General features: G+C 38.4%; 1 protein-coding gene and 1 long non-coding RNA gene across 2 annotated transcripts in view; both read right to left on the reverse strand.

The window, feature by feature from the left end:
• Positions 1-1,047, reverse strand: part of LOC107655307 (gephyrin-like) — a 48,738-nt gene extending 47,691 nt beyond the window's left edge. The window contains exons 1-2 of the mRNA XM_016442765.1: positions 748-1,047; positions 389-505 (exon numbers count right to left, since the gene is read on the reverse strand). Of these exons, the coding sequence (XP_016298251.1) occupies positions 389-505; positions 748-1,047 (417 nt within the window). The remainder of the gene's footprint in view (positions 1-388; positions 506-747) is intronic.
• Positions 1,048-6,967: 5,920 nt separating this feature from the next.
• The window catches only part of LOC107655322 (uncharacterized), a 12,965-nt gene continuing 5,708 nt past the window's right edge, over positions 6,968-14,224 (reverse strand). The window contains exons 2-3 of the long non-coding RNA XR_001630426.1: positions 7,665-7,722; positions 6,968-7,005 (exon numbers count right to left, since the gene is read on the reverse strand). This is a non-coding gene — a long non-coding RNA (uncharacterized LOC107655322). The remainder of the gene's footprint in view (positions 7,006-7,664; positions 7,723-14,224) is intronic.

A 14,224-nucleotide genomic window follows, 5' to 3' on the forward strand; every position in this document is an offset into this window, starting at 1 on the left:
ATTACAGAACCGGCTTTCTGACAAGATGCGCATTAAATATCGCATGCGATTTATCGTGCAGCCCTAATATATATATATTATATATAGCTTTAAAGTATAATCATTTTGTGTTTACATATGACATTCAGAATAATGAAGATTATGATTTTATTTTTCTTTAAATTAAATTTTACATTTTTAGACGCAAAGACGCGTTATAGATGCCCCTATAGGATTTTTTTCCTGTTTTATTTTCAAGCAATAGTAATAGCGGTGCAGCAAATCAAACAATAATAACTTGCGATGACATTTAATTTCTCTGATTGGTTGGTTTTGAAACTGGATGTTCAAAAGGGCCAATGGAATAGCAGGAGAGGTGAATGTGCATGGAAAAGTGGGTGTGGCTTACCGTATCGCTGCAGGAGCAGGTGAAATGGGAGGGAATGGAGGTAGAAGGGATGAAGCCACTCAAGGGCTGCCCACCTTTCGCCATGACAACGGCATGGCTGGGATGAGACATCATGCTCTGATGATGAACATGAGATGCATAAACATGACAAGAGACTTAACACGTGCACACACAAAACACTAAAGATGATTTAATGGAACATCAAGGGCAAGAGACAATGAAAGAGAGCCTTAAAGGGGCAGAGTGTTATTTTTTCAATGTCAAAATACTTTCTCCTATTCCAGTTTAGTTTGGGAAACATGAAATCACATGGAATTACTACTATTATTATTATTATTATTATTAATAATGACGCTCACCTTAGCAGCAATGGCAGCTGCTGTGATGTGAGATGAGCCACTGTCCTCTGTGGACGCCACACCACTGTCCTTCTTCTCCTCGTCCTCTTCCTCACACTGCACACCCTTGTCTTCTGTCTGCTTGTGTGGGCTGGTGGTGGGTGGAGGGGAGAGGGGCGGTGGAGGGGACGGCAGGTCCTCTAGAGCGTCGTGTACCTCCTTTAATGAAGGTAAGGACAGCACAGCAGCGGGGATGGAGACCGGTCCAGGGAGGGTTGATGCGGTGGAGTGTTCCCCCCCGCAGGTCTGATGTGGTTGCATCTCTCCGTTTTGGTGACTCAGAGTTAAAACGAAGATTAATGTGTGGAGACATCAGCAGTCCATAGGCTACTTCATGTCCTCTTGGTGCATGTAGGGATGGTCTATTTTTGTCTTCCCGGTGCAAGGTGAGGCACATGTGTGTGCGCTGACCCTCCAGATCAGAGCACGCTGCTCTGTAGAAATAATGGCACCTGAGCTCAAAGAAAGAGTGATGGGCAACTCAGACATGCTGACCAGACAGGAACATGCCAATATGTGATGTGTGATGTGAAGCCACATCACTGTAAAAGCAGATGGACACATTTCATGTCCAGTTTCCTCAAGACAACAGTAGAAATTCCTACAATGTAGCCCTTTTTTCAGAGCTAAGACATTACAAAACAACTGGACACCAACACAGTGTCCTAACTGTGCTTGACTTCATAAAGCAAAGCAAAAGACTTTTTTTTGGTTGCTTGGTTTCTATTTTGTGTGTTCAACAGATCAAAGAGCAATGCATCTAATGAACATAACTTAAGATGTACCATTGATGTGTGTTCCAATCTAAAACATACAGGTGTTTCTTCAACTTCGGGCACCTTTTTGGCTTTTTGTCACATTAAAGCTGTTTTGGAGACTTCTTACATTTTTTACAACAAAAAAAAGAAACAAAAATCCATCATAAAAACATAAATGATAATGATAATCTAAATAAAGAGTGAAAATAATCTTACACTTTTATAATTTAGTATGAAAATGATTTCTATTGACTTTTTCAAAGATTGCTACTGTCCCACTTTTTGATTTGAAGCAAAAAAAAATGTTGTTTCGAAAATCAGGCAAAAAGACAAAAATAAAAGACTATGTACTTGACAGCTTTAAAGAAGAAAAGAACAAAAATCCCAAAAAGCATTGTGAATGGCAATCAAATTACAAACATAAATATAGAAACAATTTAAGTTGTTTATTTCAAAATATGCATACTGTATAACTGAGAGCATTGAGAGACTGACTATTACGTCATTCACAGTGTTTCATGGGAGTGGGCACTAAAGTGTTGTTTTGCCATGATTTTCTCACCACAATTCTTTTATTGGTGTAGATTTTTCTTTTGTAATCACGGGTAATGTAATTTTTAACCTGGAATTCTGCTGTTAAACACAATTATTTATAAAATAAGTTGAAATCATGTGAACTAATGACTTTAACAAAAGCATATACCATTGTTAACAACGAAGACAGAAGGTCTGTCTTTAAAAGTTTTTAAGTTAAAATCCCCTATGGAGAAAATAAATGGGATTTTTACTTCCACTACCTGATTGTTGAACTTAAAAAAGTCTTTCAAAAGTTAATTGAAATATGAGACATGGGAAATATGGGAGAAAAAAAAAAATGATTATGTAATTTCCAATTAAGCTATAATTTTGTCAAATTAAATTGGGAAAATGTGATTTACTTGTGTGTACTTAGGATACATAAAATGCTACCTACATCAGCTAAATTTAAGCAAGACAAAAGGGTCGACCATTTTATTCATTTATTTATTTGTCACAAAATTCTGCTAAACCCTGTGCATCGTTATAGATATGGTAGAAATATTCAGGACTTTCAGAAAGTGCCCAAGGTTAAAGAAACACCCATTATGTCTATTTTAGCAATTTATGGACCTTTGACAATTGTGTTTGCGTGTTTCCAGGTGACATTCTAGTGCAAACTGAAACACTGGGAACACACATCCCATTTTCTCAGATGTGCTGAGGTCTGTGGTCCTTCCCCATTTCGTATTCACTCAGTATTTACTTAAAGGTGACATATTATGCCCCTTTTTACAATATGTAATATAAGTCTCTGGTGTCCCCAGAATGTGTCTGTGAAGTTTCAGCTCAAAATACTCCCCAGATTATTTATTATATAATTAAAAAAATGCCTATTTTGAGTGGAAGCAGAAACACGCTGTTTTTCGGGCATGTCTCTTTAAATGCAAATTAGCTGCTGCTCCCCGCCCCCTTTTCCAGAATAGAGCTGAGCCTTTACAGCTCATATCTGATAAAAAAAACATCTGTTTTGGTTCTGATTATCATGTTTATTCGTGCTGAAATCATGCGTTTTAAACCATATCTGTGTGTGTGTGTTTTGTTTGTTTTTTGCAAATATGGTTTATTCTGAAGCAATATTCATCTTTAGCATTAGCTAACTATGGTCGTTAGTTCTATTGAACTCTATTGGTAAAGATGGAACTTGCGACCATAGTTGCTTTTGGGAAACGCACCCCTGGTTCACATTCTGATGACTTTAGTCGATAAGAAGGAAAATCATTTTTGCTCCCCAAAGCTTCATTATTTGATCCAAAATACTGTAAAAACTGTAATATTGTGAAATATTACTACTATTTAAAAGAAATTATTTTCTATTTTAGTAAAAAAAAAATTAAACCATTTTTAAAATGTCGTTTAATCCTGTAATGAAAAGCTGAATTTTTCCACAGCCATTACTTCAGTCTTCAGTGTCACACGATCCCTCAGAAAACATTCAAATATGCTGATTTGGTGCTCAAGTGACATTTTTTTTTTATTATTATTAATGTTGAAAACAGTTGTGCTGCTTAATATTTTTGAGGAAATCGAGATTTTTTTTTCAGGATTCTTTGATGAATATAAAATTCAAAAGAACAGCATTTATTTGAAATGGAAATTTTGTAGCTTGTAACAAAAACATAAATGTCTTTACTGTCACTTTTGAACAATTTAATGCGTCCTTGCTGAATATAAGAATGAATTTCTTTCCAAAGAAAACTTACTGACCCCAAACAATGATATGTCACCTTTAAATGTTAACAATCTGCCTGTTTCAAAACTCTCGCTGAGAACAGCAGCGATCTAAAGGTTTTGCAGAATCTCTGTGGATCAGAGTCTCCCAAACCTGTGGCATTGTGACCTGGGTCTGTCTTCTTTTTAAAAGCAAGAAGCGCAAACTCAGTCCAGAAGCAGAGTCGCTGTCATAGAGGAGGAGCCGTGGCTGTGAGGAGGCTGCTTTAATAGGTCGTGGATGTGGGATGGAGGGATACTTTTATTTAGGAAGGGAGAGGGGGAGTGCTGTAGCTGAGCTTGACCGAGCATAAAGGGGTTCTTCAAAGTTTAATCCCCTTATCGGCTCAGCTTCTGGACTTCAAAGCAGCAGTGACAGCGGAGTGCTCCTTGGCTGGGGCTGATGGGTAATGGAGATTAATACCACTTAATATTTTTGAGGAAATCGAGATTTTTTTTTCAGGATTCTTTGATGAATATAAAATTCAAAAGAACAGCATTTATTTGAAATGGAAATTTTGTAGCTTGTAACAAAAACATAAATGTCTTTACTGTCACTTTTGAACAATTTAATGCGTCCTTGCTGAATATAAGAATGAATTTCTTTCCAAAGAAAACTTACTGACCCCAAACAGTAATGTATATAATATTTATTCATAATGAAAATGACTGGACTGTCATTTTATATAATATACAGGTAATGCCATTTCTAAAAAGCCTTTAAAAAGTCACTGTAAACACATTTTCCAAGAACTGCTTGTCATCAACCAAACAGCATGCATGTGAATGGAAAAATAAATTGTATGCAAACATACACAATGCACAAAAATAAAGACGTCACAATTTCTCTCTCACTCACAGTCAGACTCAGAAAACAAGGACGCGTGGGGGTGGGGGCAGAAACACACACTCACATGGACACAAACACAAACAGGTGGGCTCCCATGTACCTCAGGTGTGACATCACGGGGTGCAAAACCCGTTCCACCGGTGGTCAGGATCAGAGCTGTAATAGGACTGGCCACAATGTTAACACGGTAAACGAGGGTGAACGTATATGTGAGAGGTGAAGGAAGGGGAGAGGCGTGTCCTCATGTTAAACTTATTGTCCTTGTTTATTCATCCTCATGTTGTTCTAAAATATGTTTTTCCATGGAACAGAAAAATATTTTTTATTTGATTTAATCAGCGCATTTATCATTTGGGTGTGCAAAAAAATCCTGAAATATGTATTTATATTTATACTGTAATTTATATGTAATAAGAATTTGAATAATTAGAATTATAAATTAAATAAAAAATTAAATAAAAAATATCTCTTTTGTGTTTCATGTGTATATATATATATATATATATATATATATATACATGAAACAAAATATTTTTATTACATTTTTAAATTAATTTATAATTCTAATTATTTAAATTTTATTAATTTGCTTAATTAATAAATGACAGAGTAGAGATAAATAAAAATGTATAAACAATATAAGAAAATTCATGTGTGTGTGTGAGAGCGAGTGAGACAGACAGACAGACAGACAGACAGACAGATAGACAGATAGACAGATAGATAGATAGATAGATAGATAGATAGATAGATAGGAACTACATGAGTAAATGGAAGGATGTTTTTGGATGAGTGATTCCTTTAACATTTTGTGTTTTAAGGTTGTACTTTGTTCTGACGTTATAAAAACAAAGTGATTACAATCAATAAAAACGACAACAAAAAATTCTGGTGACTATATACATATGATATACTAGTATAATTGAAGACGAGGAAATGATCAGAATATATAAGCACCATTAGACAGACACACACACACATAGACAAACAGCTTACCTGTGAGCCCTTCTTGCTCCCGGGTAAATTAATGATGAGGGTTTTGCCTCTGATTCCACATACGGGTCTACAGGAAGGAGATGATTAGTATTTAATCCAATTAGTATTCAAAACACATATTTTACTCTTGTGCATTTGAGAGTGACAGGCAGAGCAAAGGAGTGAGATGAGAGGACATGTCTGTGCATGTGCATTCACCTAGACAGCATGCCGAGTGGCGTGACATTTAGGGAGCCCATGAGCATTGCTAGGGCCATCCCTGGAGCTTCACGCTCGATCACCTCTCTGGTGGCCTGCAGACGGGACAACACACACATATATAAGCAACAACAGGTGCATAAACCATCAAAAGTACCAGTACCAATCGATAATAAGAGGAAAAAAGCAGTCTTTCTGCAGTACAGATTTAGTACATGAGTGCTGTCTGACTGGCAGGATTCGGTTTCATTTTTTTTTAAGTTAGTTTTTTTAATTTTTAAACTTTCTTTAGTCGGTGGTATACAAAAGATACTACTTTGAGAAATGAGGATGAGAATGATGACCATTTTCATTTCCAGGTATCCCTATCCCTTTAAGACTGTAATGTAAACTGTAAAAACTTTAAGACAAAATGTAAAAACAAAACCACAAAACATAAGGACCCTGCTTAACACCATTTTTCATGATTTGCCCTCATGCATGCTAACAGGCTAAGCTAATTCATCGATTAGAGCCAATTGTTCTTCACAGCAGTGGCATTAGCACAATACTCATGACATAAGCACAGCCCCGTCGCTGAGATTTTTCATTACAAACACATTTCCAGTGGGCCTTTGATGTCTCTACTCTTCCATCTGAAATCCCCGTTCACTGAACCCTTCCCAGCATCCCCTGGGACACGCGTCCCTCCACCTCCGCCGTCCCATCCCGGTGGAACACACACACACCCGCACACAGTCATATTCAAACAAACACATTCAAGAACACACGCAAAGTCAGAAGAAAAGTGCGCAGCAGGGAGGGGATTTTTCTCCGATGTGACGCACTGTGCCCTTGAATTGAATGACACTTCAAACACTCACATTAGTAAAAAGGAGAAGGAGTGCAGGATACATCAAAAAAGAGCTTCACAGAGTCGCTCCACCAGGCACAATCCCCACCAGACTCTCTCTCGCTATATATATATATATATATAAAATGGTACATAAACTATATATATAGTATATTTATATATATATAGATAGATAGATAACTATATATATATATATATATACACACACACACACTTCAAAATGTGAATTGATTCATATTATTGAGCTCCTTCTCATCGCACCAGTCCACCAGCGTCTCCTTTGATGCACACAAACACACAGAATATCACCATAAAATGTTCAGCAGTAATTTTGTATAGTGCAGAAAGGTACATTTGCGTGTGTGTGTTTGTGCACCATATGAGCAGTCACCCTCAATCTAGTGATGCAACATCACATCAGCTATTTCGGGCATATAGTCTGGCCTGATAAATAAAATATCACATTTTATAAACTGCTGTTACCAGCAAAAAATATCATGTACAGTGGCTCCAAAGAGTATATGCACATGCAAGTCATTGCATCATTGCAGCAATAGACTTTTAACCAACTAGTCCACCTAGGTGATTTTTAGTGGATGTATGAAGTTCATCAGAGAAACCACGTTCATTAACTATGAACATGATCCACTAATATTTGTTATATCATTTTAAAACCTCACAGCATTCTTAACCATTGTTTTGGTTTAAAAAGTGTGCTTGTGTTTTCTTTTGCAATGATATTTCTAAGTTTTACATACTTTTACACACTTTCATTACATTTTTCCATACGCGAGCTCAGATAAACTTCAAGTAAAGCATATTATCACTTCGAGTGCAGCACTAATATTGGCCTCTAGGGGGCAGCAGTGTGCAGAGGTGTGTATGGATGTGCACGTGTGCCTCATGGCCTCACTGAAGGGGTGAGAGGAAGCGTTACCTTGATCTCGTCAATCTCATCAGGGACTATTTTGTATGCAGAGATTATGCCTCCGAGCCTGTGGGTGAAACACACAAACAACAACAACCGTTATTGTTGGTTCGGTCCCAACAGCAGGAGAGAAACGGGGAGCGAGAAAGGGGAAAAAAACACAATGTGACAGAGTGCAGGAAAGAGAAAGAGCAACACAATGCCTGAGGTACCAGAAAGCTGTCAAAATACATCCCCACACACTCCACCCACAACAGGAATGACAGTTAAAGAAGAAATTTCTCTTCTTTCACAGGACTCCTGCTGTTTTATTCGCTTCTGCATTCACAGGGGTGACGGCTCACAGAGGATTCAACTTTGACAGCACTTTTTTTAGGCCACAAAACAGGTGGATAAGTGCAGTGGCTATGTTTCAAATACCAGTTTCCTATATAAACGTATATTTGTATTCCTATATGGAGTAAAGTTCTCTGGAGAGAAAGCAAATTTGAACAGACATGCACAAAACGTTTGAGCAAACCATGTTTGAATTCTGAAGTGCAGCACACACTAGTGGCTACTTCTAGTACTTAAACTAGCAATAAACAGAGCAGCTCAGACACAGATGTGGGCACATTTCATTTTGATTTTGACAAACAAACAAGTACATTCTTCCACTTAGTACTGCATGTTTATATACAAAATACATGAACAAATCAATGTTTCATGTTCATTTAGGTATAAATTGTTATTATGTGAGAAGACAGAGGTGATACAAGATGCAAACTACTAGCGCAGCAAAGTTGAAAATCAGTCGCCTGTTACAACGAATGGGTTTAGGAGATAATGCAAGCCAGACTCGAACTTGTATTGCCTGCATGAGCACCATGTTTCCCACAATGGGTTCACACCACAATGGGTCTTACTAAACAAGGACAAGCTCATGTGTCAGGAAACTGAAATGATTTAGTAAAATCTCTTTTCTCAGTTTGGCTCAGGACTGGTTTCCTGAAGCTTATTTGTATATTTTGGGCTTTCTGTGTTAATTATGTTGTTGTTTTGCATCTACGTTTTCTCATGAAGCAATGATCTATCAACTGTATATGATCTGTCATCTCTTAATCTATCTATCCATCTGACTATCATGGTGTAATGCCCACAAAAGAGCAACAAATAGAGAAAAAGAAAGAAAGAGAGAGGGAGAAAGAGACACGGAGAGCAGTGACTAAAAGAAGAATATGCTGAACACAAAGATGCAGAGCTCTTTAATCCGGTTGCCAGGGAAACCGCTGGTGTGTGAAGATTGGGGGTTTGGGGAGAGGTGCTTTAAGACGGAGATGAGTTTGGGATTTCAACCTGGGTATTTTGTTTATGTAAGTGAGTACACACATGCACAAGCATTCGCGAACAAAGGAAAGTGACGGAATAATGCTGAATCTGACTGGAGCATCTTCTGAAACTGTGATCGATTGTGTGATCGATGAGTGTGTAAGTGGGTTGGGCTGCACAGCCTTTCACAACCCGAACAAGTATGTTAACGTGTGTCTGTGTTTACTGATTTAGTAGAGGTTTCAACCTGAAAAGAGGTTGAAAACTTTAAAACTCTGTGGTGAAGTGCATGGATGCAACTACTAGCCACCCATGCTCACCCTTACGAAAATTAACCATGGTTTTACTACAAATAAAACCAAAAACACATGATTACTGTAGTTAAAACACGGTAACCACAAATTAAGCATGGTTTTGCTACGCTAACAATAGTTTAACCATGATACTTGTAGTAAAACTGTGGTTATACAAATTAGGGATGCACCGATACTGAGCTCCTGTACTCGTACTCGTACTCGTTAAAATGCCCCGATACCAAACGCCTCTATTTGATAAATTAAGTTAACCAACTAACATTATACATACTCTTTTGGTTTCTGTACCCAATATTTAAAAAATGTACAAATGCAATGAAAATATTGGTATCGGTACTCGGTATCGGCAAGTACCGAAAATATTGGTATCGGTATCGGGCGAGTACTGGAAAAAGTGGTATCAGTGCATTCCTAATACAAATGTAATGAATATGTAAAAAAAAAACATGGTTACTATACTTTTACTATAATAAAACCAAGGTTAATTTTCATAAGGGCAACTAAGCAGACAAGGCTTTGGAATATATAGGGATGAATTTATTAACCATGTTACACCTCCTTTATACAGTATTTCAGCGCATAAAAACAGCATGTTGTTCATTTACCACCTACAATCAAGTTTAGTGAGGCGTTTCGTAGTACTTCAAGTAATTGTCATTATTTAATGTATTATTTAATGTATTATTAAATAAAATTAAGTAATACTTTTTTAGTGTTAATGCAGCACTGCATTCCTACTGCAATTAGCAATGCACTAATCATATCCGCTGTAAACAGGAAGTTAAAAAGGTTTCAGTCAGAAGAGACTCAGTAAAGTATCCTGAAAGAATCGTGCAAACTGCGTTCAGCACAGATGTTCTGGACATGTCTGCGCAGTTACCAGATTTGAATTCAGTACATCATGTAGTGAATTAGGTGTCTTACTTGTACTCACTGTAAATACAGAAAAGCCAGCCACTATTAAAGTCACCATGAAACAGAAGTTACAAAGTCTTTTCTTCTCTATTATGACGTACATCCAAGTGAAGCGGCTTTTAGAACATGAAAAAATATAGTTTGTTGAGAATTGATTGAATTGGTGTTGTTTGCCATTGGTGCGATCTCATTTGAGTGACAGGTTTTCCCGCCCTTGCACTAGTGCACACATCATCAGAGAAGAGATATCATTGCAAGAAGGGGAAGTTTTTTAGATTAAAGTGTGCATCAATTTTACAAAAAATTATGATGTGCACAGTTAAGTCATTTATAATAAATACTGCAATATTTCATAGAAAAATAAGAATTGTCCATTTTGATTTCAAGGTGTGGTGCTCATGCAGGTTCAATTATGGTCCTGTCCCCATACAATCCATCCCAATTTCCTGTCTATTTCCTGTTTCTTCTCTACTGTCACTTAAAAAAACAAAAAAAAACTTTGGCGAGTTAATAAATAACTGTCTGCAGGCCCACGGCAAATAAAAGTCGCTCTCATAAGGAACTATGACCTCGGTGACACTTTACTGCTCTCGGGTGAAGACATGTCCATCTCTGTTTCTCAGGTGAGTGCTCAGCTGTCCCTCTCTCAAACGTCTGCATGCTCATCTCTCTGCAGGTAAAGACGTCGGAATCGTCTCTATCCAGAGGACGGTGAGCCATGTGTGTCCCCACTATGATTAATTCAGCTCTATTTTTACCACACCTCGTTAGTAAAACTGACAGCTCTTCCGATGAATCAATTCACCTGAGCTGACAGAGCACTGGAGATGGAGCTCACCAATCAACAGACAACACACACATACCTTATCCATCAATACACTCTGAACTATCTCTACCGTCTGGCTGCGCCCCATGCTTCTCTTCCTCTCTGACATCTTTCAGAGACCTACATCCTGCTGTCTCTGTCGCTCCTCTGACCTTGGTCGAGGTACATAGAATTGCTCTGAGCAAATCTTTAGTTTTTGATACTAAAGTAGAAACAGAGATAGATTGGCATTGCAGGTTCTGGTACAATGCAGTCTTGGAACAAGTTCCCAACGATTCCTGATCCATCATAGAGACCTATGACCCTACTGCTCAATCCTCTTTACCCGTAACGCCACAACACCAATAAACCCAGATAATTCAATTATTTGGATGGGGCACTGCATCCTTGCTGTGTCTGAAATCAAAAGCTGCTTTATCAACTTAATAGGTTGTGTTTTCTGTAAGTTACATCTCAAGGAAACTGGTCTTCTAAGGCACTTCAGAAATCAACTAGATTGGTGCATCTTTTTAGACAGGTTGTTAGTGAACATTTGATTTGGATGTGCCTTGAGGCCTTGAGACCTTCCAACCTTCGGATTATGCCTAGAGAAGGCAGCATTTACACAAAGAGGTGGAAGGATGATGAGCTCTCCTTCTTGCTGAAAGATTGTTAAAGGTTTCTCAAAGCACGAGAGGTCTCTGCTGAAGTATACAAGAAGTAGCTACCGTACGAGAGGCCTTCATTATGTGAAGAGTCCTAACTACGCCTATTTGCAAGAGTGCATGCCGACATACTCTGCACATAAGCACTCCTAAGTGCAGTCTCCAGCAGTTCAGTCATGCGGTCATTTTTTATGACCTTTGATGCATGACTGAGGAAAGTAAATATGCTAGTTATGTACCTCATATGCACCTAGTCAAAAGTAGATCCACCTTTAATGTAACTGACACTTTCACTTGAACTCCTTACTATCTATACAAATTACAGGATGTAAAAGAGATGACTTAATCGTTTATATATTGGCTGGTCTTATGGACCCAGATTTTTTACTACTAGTGTAAAGTCTGGTCCATTTTGAAGCGTATTCTAGCCAAAAAACATCTACCTAGGGGCCTTTCAGAAAGGACAGGTCCTTGCAGATTTGAAGACCCCTGCATTCAGTTTCATTTAGAAAAGGGATCATCAGCCACCACAGAGTTGCTTTTTTTACAAACTTAAAAAAAGCAAGAGGTCTTTCAAGGTCTTTAGGGCTGCTTAAGAATCTTGTTTACTTTCTAGTCTAAAACACAACTGTTAAATATTTTTCAAAGATCTGATGCCATAACCCTTGCAAACTTTGGCAATCCCAGCAACAAGCTGTTACTCAGAAGCATTTATTATATCAGTTTGATACCCTATAAAGAAAGCCTTGCTTCCCAGGAAACTGATAAAAGCCTGTGCACCTCAATTCCTGGAAACTGTATAGAAGCGTTGCTTCAAATTCTGTCGATTCACAGAATCAATGACATTTGCAAAAATGCATGAAAGGTAATGCAGACAGACCGAGTAAGAAACTGTAGCTGCTGTCCTCCTTTGTCAGAGATGGACTCATGGGCCTTGGGCCCTATTTTAATGATCTAAGCGCATGGTCTAAAGCGCACGGCGCAGGTGCACTCAGGGCGTGTCCGAATCCACTTTTGCTAGTTTAACGACGGGAAAACTGTCGACGCGTCCAGGCGCATGGTCTAAACAGGTTGTCCCTATTCTCTTAATGAGTAATGGGTGTTTTTGGGCGTAACGTGCAATAAACCAATCAGAGTCTCATCTCCCATCCCCTTTAAAAGCCAGTTGCGCTCGCGCCATGGTGGGTTCGCTATTTACATGGCAGAATGTAATTTTTCCTTTTTAAAAATGTTTGTGTGCTTCTGCGCGTCCCTGTGTGTGTAATAAGCAAAGTGTACGCACGTTGGGCACCCACCTATAGGCGCATATTACTAGTGCGCTCTTTAAAGGGGTCATATGATGCTTTTTTAAAGATCATTATTTTGTGTATTTGGTGTAACAGAATATGTTGACATGCTTTAATGTTCAAAAAACACATTATTTTTCAAATACTGTACATTATTGTAGGTCCTCTATGCCCCGCCTCTCTTGGTCGCACAAATGGGCGCAAATGCATTTGCTATTTAAACAACGCGCCACAGGATGGGAAAATGATAACTGAGTCGGGCTGAAACTAGCAAAAACACTTGCGCCGCGCCTTGCGCTGCATTGCGCTGCATTGCGCCGGGTGTATGATAGGGCTTCTTGTCCCAAATGCCAACCTAAACGCTTGCAGTCCTCCACCAAGTTCACACATCAGGGCTCTAGACTCATTCTTCCCACTGGTCGCTCTTTTGCGACTAACTTTCTCAGTTGGTCGCACGAGCACATGATTTGGTCATAATTTTTATTTATTTTTTTCGCTACAACATGGGATTAATCAATGCATGCTGATGGATTTTATCATTGTTTATAGTTATATGGAAACGAAAGTGGTTAACATTCAACCCGTTCTTTTTCATCAGTAGTAGGGCTGTCAAAAAAAAATCTAATTTCGAATATTCATCGAATTAAAAAAAAAAAAATCCACAGCAATTTTAGGTCTGCGTCATCCGTCAGGTAGACATTCGAATGCAAAAACGTTGAATGCAACTTTATTAATTATATATGGTTTATAAATATTATTTGAAACATTATTCACTTTTTTCAAAGATAGTCGTGTTATTGTATTACTCTTTGAAGAAACGTGCATAATATTTTGCTCGATGCACCCTCTTGTGGCCTCAGGAGAGAAGCCAAAAGCGTTTATCCCCCTCTAACTGAAATTATGCCTTTTAAATTTGAATAGTATTTGAATATTGATAATATTTAAGTAAAAAATGTGAATGAGTTTTTCAGGCATTTGGCAGCCCTGTAACTCGCCTGTGGAGTGTGTCGGGGCGAGGCGGCGGCATCTGTCATTGTGGGCTGTGTGAGCGGCACGGGGGTGTTTACAGCCGGCTCCGGATCCACGGTTCTGCCGTTCAGATGCGCGTCTGCAGGCTCCTCACACACACTCACGGCTTCAGGCTTGCATATTTATCACATTTTCTATAGGGACATCTATCAGCGTTGCACTCGAGTCTCGCACAAGAGAGCGCCATGTTTAGAAAGCCATGTAAAATTAATGTAAGTTCAACTTTTAAAAAACATGTCTCAAGACT

Source organism: Sinocyclocheilus anshuiensis, unplaced genomic scaffold (assembly GCF_001515605.1).
Source record: "Sinocyclocheilus anshuiensis isolate Anshui unplaced genomic scaffold, SAMN03320099.WGS_v1.1 scaffold1096, whole genome shotgun sequence".
Classification (NCBI taxonomy): Eukaryota; Metazoa; Chordata; class Actinopteri; order Cypriniformes; family Cyprinidae; genus Sinocyclocheilus; species Sinocyclocheilus anshuiensis.